This window comes from Oryza sativa, chromosome 7 (assembly GCF_034140825.1).
Source record: "Oryza sativa Japonica Group chromosome 7, ASM3414082v1".
In the NCBI taxonomy this organism is placed as follows: domain Eukaryota; kingdom Viridiplantae; phylum Streptophyta; class Magnoliopsida; order Poales; family Poaceae; genus Oryza; species Oryza sativa.
The window spans coordinates 16428987-16436952 of NC_089041.1; the positions used below are offsets into that span (position 1 = coordinate 16428987).

The 7966-nt window shown below is 39.9% G+C and overlaps 1 protein-coding gene across 1 annotated transcript; it reads left to right on the plus strand.

Moving 5' to 3' along the window:
* Nucleotides 1–420: 420 nt before the first annotated feature.
* On the plus strand, nt 421–2207 carry LOC4343167 (uncharacterized). The gene is made up of 3 exons (XM_015789783.3): nt 421–701; nt 807–950; nt 1757–2207. The coding sequence occupies exons 1-3, from the start codon at nt 471–473 to the stop codon at nt 1898–1900; spliced, it is 519 nt and encodes a 172-aa protein (XP_015645269.1). The 5' UTR covers nt 421–470; the 3' UTR covers nt 1901–2207.
* Nucleotides 2208–7966: the final 5759 nt, after the last annotated feature.

The following is a 7966-nucleotide window of genomic DNA, read 5'->3' on the forward strand; positions in this document are numbered from 1 at the left end:
TTATACCCGATTTTACTGTTGAGGATTGTGACTTAAGCAGGAGGGTAAAATAGGCTTATCCCATACAAAGGGCCTGTTTGGGAGAGCTTCTAGTAGCTGCAGCTTCTTCTACAATCTCCAACTGCTAGAAGTTCCTTCAAACAGTTCAGATTTTCACCTAGATTCTGAGAATCTGTAATTGTAGAATTCAGAAAATAAACTAGCTAGAAGCTGGATTTCCTAGCTTCTCTCGATTCTCACCCTGCTGCTTCTCCGAATCTTAAACTCCCCAAACAGACCCAAAGTTTAGGCACAGCCCGGCCCGCTTTTGGGCCTTGCGCCTTCCGGGCCTCTCGTAAAATGCATTGGGCCGGTCCATGTCTCAGTTCTATCCGTCAACAAACCTACAATTAATACTCCGGGCCTGCACGGCTTGGACCCGGTCAAGACTCACCACGGTCCACGCAGCAGCGGGCAGCGAGGAGGAGAAGATGCCGCCGCCCGTGCCGCCGGAGGAGCGGCGGAAGCCTTCGCCGGCGGAGTCCCGCCAGTGGACGCAGCGCTTCTTCCAGGTCCTCGGCGCCGGGGAGCCCCTCCCGGCCCCCGCGGAGCTCCCCGCTGCCTACTCCGCGCTCGTCCGCGGCGTCCTCTCCTCCGCCGCCGTCTCCTCCTCCGCCTCCCCGCGCGTCTCCTGCACGCTCACCGTCTCCCCCGCCGCCGTTGTGAGCGCCCCCCCCCACCCCCACATCTCCTCCTCCGCTGAATCCTATCCTATTCCTACCCTAGCGTCGTGATGACGTCGTCGCTGCTCGATCCGCGACTTGCAGAACGGGTACAACACGCTCCACGGCGGCATGGTGGCGGCCGTGGCGGAGGCCGTCGGGATGGCGTGCGCGCGCGCCGCGGCCGGCGACAAGGAGATGTTCCTCGGCGAGCTCAGCACCGCCTATCTCTCCGCCGCCCGACTCAATGTGAGCACACACACAACATCGACCTCCTCCCAACCCCAACAGGCGAACCTACGTTTTTCTTTTTTCAGAAAAAAAAATTGCATCGTTAAATAAAATTTGTTTCACTTATTGGATTATTCCTATCTTGGGTATTGGAGGGAAATTGATTACAGCGACCGATCTGTGGTTGGGGTAATTGGTGCTGGGTAATCTAGCAAGAGATGAGCTTTGTTTTCTTTAGGATTGGAATCTGGCAACAGCTAGTCCACCATCTGAGATGAAGTAGTTTATCTAGGACTGGTGGTAAATATATTTCAGGACTGCAAGAGGGTGGGTGATCCAGCTGTAGAAGGTGTATTTATTTCTAGGATGAATCAAAATCATCCAAACAGGGAAACAACTGTTCTAAACAGATGGTGAAATGAACATAGTTTATTCTTTTGTCACTTAAATAGTTCCAGTGATATATTTGAACCCTTTGCTATTCTCTTGATATATATGCATGTAATAATTTACCAATGAAAGCTGATTTTGCACAGGAACAATCCAGATTACAGAATTCAGTCCTTCTGGACATGGTGCCAGTTTAATAATGTGCAGACATTCCACAGCATAAAAATGTCATTGCACTACCACTTTACCGCACTGTGTTGCTAGCCTGGTGCCCAAACTCACAACATCATATACCCTGTATGAAAGCACAAATTAACCATTTCAACCACAACATACAAATGCAACTCCTCGTTTTCAGAAACTTCCATCTTATTAGAGGTTTAGAGTGAAGTGTGTATTCTTTTCCCTGATGTTCCCGTTGTTTGTTGATGCAGTCCGAAGTGGAAGTTGAAGCGCAGATACTCAGGAAGGGCAGATCCGTGGTGGTTACTACGGTTGAGTTTAGGCTCAAGGATACCAAGAAGCTCTGCTATTCATCTCGAGCCACCATCTACATCATGCCTGTGGTGAGCCTGTGAAAAACCACATGGTACGTGGATGACCAAGTGTTTGTTTACACAACAATTACTGTGTAGTATATATATGTGCATATATAGCAAATCTATATATGCCACATTCACAAACATAGATGAGAACATTATCATATGCCTATCCAGCAACCTTCCAAAGCTCAGATGCCTTGAAAGGCTTCCCTTTAAGTTCCGCATCCTTGTTATTTTCACTTGGAACTTCAGCCAACAATGAATGTATGTTAGTCAGGACATCCAGACAAGAAGTATATAAAAGATTAAACCATGCGAGCTAGTATATGATACAGTTCTGTTTTCACGCTTTGACCTTCAAGTCTTATTGCTCCGCAGTATTCATCCATGTCCTATTTAAACTGTGGTTTCCGTTGAATCAGATTCCTCGCAATTCAGATCCCAGCATACTCTTGTTCACGTTCGTGAGGTTTTTACGGAATAAATTAAATCTTAAAATGCTGATATTTAGGACGCTTTCTTGCAGCAATAAATAGATATTTATCCAGTTTATACATGCCCACATACGCCAGTTTATACACGGCATCTCCCAGATGTTGGGCCATATATTTTCCTGTTCTATTCACTGCATTTCGTTCGTCATACTGAGCTTCTAAACGGTACGATTTTTGTAAAACCTATATTTATATATAAATTTCTTAGAAAATTGTTTTAAATTTGTTCACCTTTAAATAATTATCATAAATCATTCCACTATTCAGCCACTGCTTGCCTAGACGTCATATATTCTGTCAGAGTAACAATGTCACCCAAATACTCTTACATGTCCAACCATACCATTGCCACCTCTATTGACACGCCGACGGCATAACCATGATACTGTCTTATTGGGTCATCTATCTAGCTGTATATCCCTGCTGCATTTGTTGCATTTTGCATTCCACTGCCTGGACACCATTCTGTCTGTCAGAGGCACAAGTTCTCTGAATTCTATCATGTCTTTAACGATTTATGGTAGTTCCTTCGGCCCTCGGCATGAATAGGCCTGTACCCCCTCCATTTCATATTATAAGATATATTAACCTTTTCATAATCAAACTTATTTAAGTTTGACTAAGTTTATAAAAGAATTAGCAATATCTATAATACTAAAATAGTTTCATTAAATCTAATATTGAATATATTTTGATAGTATGTTTGTTTTGGGTTAAAAATGTTACTATACTTTCTTAGAAACTTAGTCAGGCTTAAAAATGTTTAAAAATGTTTGACTAGAAAAAAAAAAGACAGCGTAGGGAGTAGAATTCATACATGTCCAAACGGTGACCATTGCTTTCTAGTTACTGGAAGAAGGCACGGATACACATGCCATCATATACATGCATAGCACATACACGCAATGACAATGCAAGATTTTAATACAATGGGGTTGAAATGGGATATGATATCCATGACAATGCAAGATTTTAATACAATGGGATTGAAATGGGATATGATATCCATGTGGCCAAATACTCAGTTGGCCAGACCATTATAATTTAAGTTTTGATCCTGTGGTTGAATATTTTGAATGGACAAATCATTGAAGTATGATACTTATAATTGGTTAGTTTGGTTAGCTAGTTAAGTTCGACAATTGAAAAGATTAGTTGCTACTTAGCTGAGTAATTGGAAGCTGACGTGGTCACATGAGCTTGCTTCATTAATATTCAGACATTCAGTAGATGGCAACAAAGTAAATCACGTAATTGAATTAAGAGTAGGAAATTTACATGATTTCTTTGTTAGTTACATAGAGAGAATACTCAGATAAGCCAGGGAACAGGGCAGCGGTGCCCTGTAAAAGGTGCAGTGGACACATCAATTTATACTTCCTATAAATCACCAATACAAGTGCATGACTTTCTTTTTCCGATTGATAATCTGTGGCTGGTCAGAGAAAACATGCCGAATAGCTATATTTATATTTTGAGTAAAGTTCATCACCAGTCCCTAAACTTGTACCGCTGTGTCATCCCGGTCCCTAAACTCCGCTGTGTCATCTCGGTCCCTAAACTCGCAAATCGATCGTTCAGGTCCTCAAACTTGTTCGACTGTGTCATCCCGGTCCCTAAACTTACAGATCACTCGTTTAGGTCCTCCAACCTGTTCAGTTATGTCACCCCGGTTTCTAAACTTGAATGTAAATATCATCTGGGTTAAATATGACTGTCTAAAGACTTTATATTTAAAAATAATTCATACCTTTTCCATGTGAAATCTAATGAAGACAAACTTTATATTAAACTTGTAGCCATTGACGCGATCTACAACTATAGTTGATTTTTTTTATTTTAAGTCATTTTTTGGTCTCAAAATGTAATTTTAAAATTAAAATTTCAAAATCTATAAACATGCAACAATATTTTGGGACCCTAAACAGTTTTAATTCAAAAACTTTTCAACTACAAATTTGTAAGTCGCGTCGAGGGCTACAATTTTGATATAAAGTTTGTCTTCATTAGGGTTCACATGAAAAAGTTATGACTTATTTTTTGATATAAAGTTTTTAGACCGTCCTGTTTAGGGACCGGGGTAACACATCTGAATAAGTTGGAGGACCTAAACGAGTGATCTGCAAGTTTAGGGACTGGGATGACACAGTCGAACAAGTTTGAGAACCTGAACGGTCGATTTGCGAGTTTAGGGACCGGGATGACACAGCGGTACAAGTTTAGAGACCGGTGATGTATTTTACTCAAAATATAAATATAGCTATTCGGCATGTTTTCTCTGACCAGCCACAGATTATCAATCGGAAAAAGAAAGTCATGCACTTGTATTGGTGATTTTAACATGCTAGCTGTCACAAATCTCAGCACCTCGGTACTCGGGTGATCGAGTATAATGAATCTGAGCGCTTTTGGACTGATTGATCGGGTCTATGATACTGTTTGGGAAACTTAAGATTATGATTATGAGAATTTGTTGGCTGACAGTCAGTTTATGAGAGTATGAAAGAGCTGAGTTTTTTGCTTATGGTTTCTAGTTAGTTTTCTGGATTGTACAATTATATATTCGTAGAATCTAGATCACAACTGAGAAGCTACAGAATTCTCTTAAATAGTTCCTATATACTATGGTAATACTCCTGTAGCTAGTGATCCTGATCCCGGCGCACTGAATCAACTCGAATTAGCGAATTTCTCTCAACATACTCGAAAGAGAGAGAGATTTGGCGAAACATAATGACTTGTTTCTCTATTTTCTTTCTTTTACTTAGGCCGTGTTTAGTTGCTTGTCAAAATTTTTTTTTTGACGTATACGGATATACATTTAAAGTATTAAACGTAGACTAATAACAAAACAAATTACAGATTCCGACGATAAACTGGGAGACGAATCTTTTAAGCCTAATTAATCCATCATTAGTACATGTGGGTTACTATAGCACTTATGGCTAATCACGACGTAATTAGGCTCAAAAGATTCGTCTCGCGATTTACAGGTGGACTGTACAATTAGTTTTTCTTTTTGTCCATATTTGATGCACCATACATGTGTCCAAACATTTGATGTGACAGAAAAGTTGGAAGTTTGAATAAAAAAGTTAGAATCTAAACACAGCCTTAGTGTAAGTAAAATGAGTGGCTGACGATCGCGCCCCTCGATAAAAAACATCCTGCACCATCCCACACGATCGATCGTGACAAGTATGGAGAAAAGAAACATCGCAATAAATTTGTCCACTGAAAGCACACATCTCAGGGTCATAAACAAAAAGCGCCCTCTCCCCACGTAGTGCAGCCACGTGGCGCGCGCGGAAAGGGGAGATAGCGGAGCATGTGGATATGCGACAGTTTTTCCTTTTTCTCATGTTTTAAGGTATTTTTAGTTTTTACTAGAAAAATACCCATGCGTTGCAACGGGGTAAAAACGTTTTTTACCCTATACATTATACTCCCTTTGGTTTGGGACTGAACGCTCATTCCATCCTTTCTAGCTCCAGTCCTAACCTAGTCCACTACCTCCCTCTACTCAACCTATCTTCGACTCAGCCCACAAGTGGAACTGTATGCCCATCTCGAACAATCTCGTGCCTGTACCATAATGCCGATCCTCCCATCAAATCCGATACTCCGGTCAAGCTTGGATAGTAGCCGATCCTCCCATCAAATCCTGTAATCTGGTCAAGCTTACATAGTCTCGTGTCCGTACGATGACGGAGCCGATCCTCTCCATCAAATTTGGTCCAATCTTTCTCGATCTCCAAAATTTAATCTGGTCGAGCTCGTATAGTCTTCATAGTCCTGTGCCCGTGCGATGACAGAGCCGATCCTCTCCATCAAATCCGGTCCAATCTTTCTCGATCTCCAAAATTTAATTCGTTTGAGCTCGCATAGTCCTGTGCCCGTGCGATGACAGAGCCGATCCTCTCCATCAAATCCAGACAAAGCCAATCCTCTCCATCAAATCCGGTCCAATCTTTGTCGATCTCCAAAATTTAATCCGGTTGAGCTCACATAATCTCGTGTCTGTACGATGACAGAGCCGATCCTCTCCATCAAATCCAGTCGAATCTTTCTTGATCTCCAAAATTGTTGAGGGATTTTAATCCACTCAATCTCCTTTTTCTTTTTTTTTATTAAAATCTCCAAAATTGTTGAGGGAAAATGATGAGAGAGTAGTGAAGAATCAGTTTTTGCAATTAATTGGAGAAGGAAAACATGGGGAGGCAAAACAACATGGTGGTGACGCTGGGTTTGACACGGCGAAATAAACCGCAAAAAAAAGCGACAAAAGAAAAAAAGGGAAAACGGTGAAAAAAAAGAAAAACGGCGAAAAGAAAATAAAACGGAAAAAAACGAAAAAAAGGAAATGGAAACGAAAAAAAAGGAGACAGACAGCGAAAGGAAAATAAAACCGAAAAAAGGGAAAAAAAGAAACAGACGGAAATTGTTGGCAGAAGCCTTATGTATTTTTTAATTAGGTATATAGATATGTAGTATACATACGTATATAAAGTTTGTATATATGTATATATTTTTTATACATCAAAAGTGTATGCGTATAAATACATATATATTGTATATATATGTGTTGTACTTTACATATGCGTATAAAAATTTATACATATGTATATAAAGTATATACTACGTATACACGTAGAGAGGAGAGACCAGGGTTTTAAATTTCGAAAATGACATTTCTGCCGCAGGTGGGTGATAGAACCGAAATTTCGGAAATTTTCGAAAAATTTCGTATGAGATTTTTTAAATTTTTGACAGATTTTGAATAAAATTTAACCAAATTCACAAAAAATTACAAAAAAAAACCAAAATTTTCGGTCGAGATGTTAGGATTTCTGTGAGGGGCGAAATTTCTGAAATTTCTAAGCCCTGGGAGACACTGGAGGGGGGAAATCCACTGCGCGGGAGTGCAACTACCCGTGTAGTATCCCCCACACAATGTCTTATAAGTCGGACTCACTCAAGAATAGTGAAAAAGAAACAACGACTGAAAACCTATGCGGTACAGTAACTTTGAACATTGAAGAAATCAAGAAAATGCCAACAACTCCCATTACACAAATATAAGTATTTCTAAGATAAATATAAGTATTTTTAGGTTATTTAGTACATGGTAGGGATTAATAGTTACAAGAAAATATTTTAGGTTGTGTTCTGTAGCTGGTGAGAGAAGATTTCTCTAGTTCTCTACGTGCACGCTTTCCAAATTAATGAACAATGTGTTTTACAAAAAACAATCTATAGGAAAGTTGCTTTAAAAATCACATTAATTTGTTTTTAAAATTTAAAATAGTTAATACTCAATTAATAACACACTAATGGTTCACTTCATTTTACATATGTTCTCAATCTTCCATTTTCATGTCAAATCAAACATAGCCAGTGTCCGTTGTCAAGGAGATATGTTAGGGCATTAGGGGGTGAGAGATGGTTAAAGTGCGACAGTGTTTGGAGGTAAAATATGAAAAAGATATAAATAAGAAGTGATTTGATGTGATAAGTAATACCGTATATATTTTTTATATTTGTGAATAAATTCCAAATACTTTAAAATATAGGTACAGCCATATGGCGGATTCCCTACAAAAGAGAG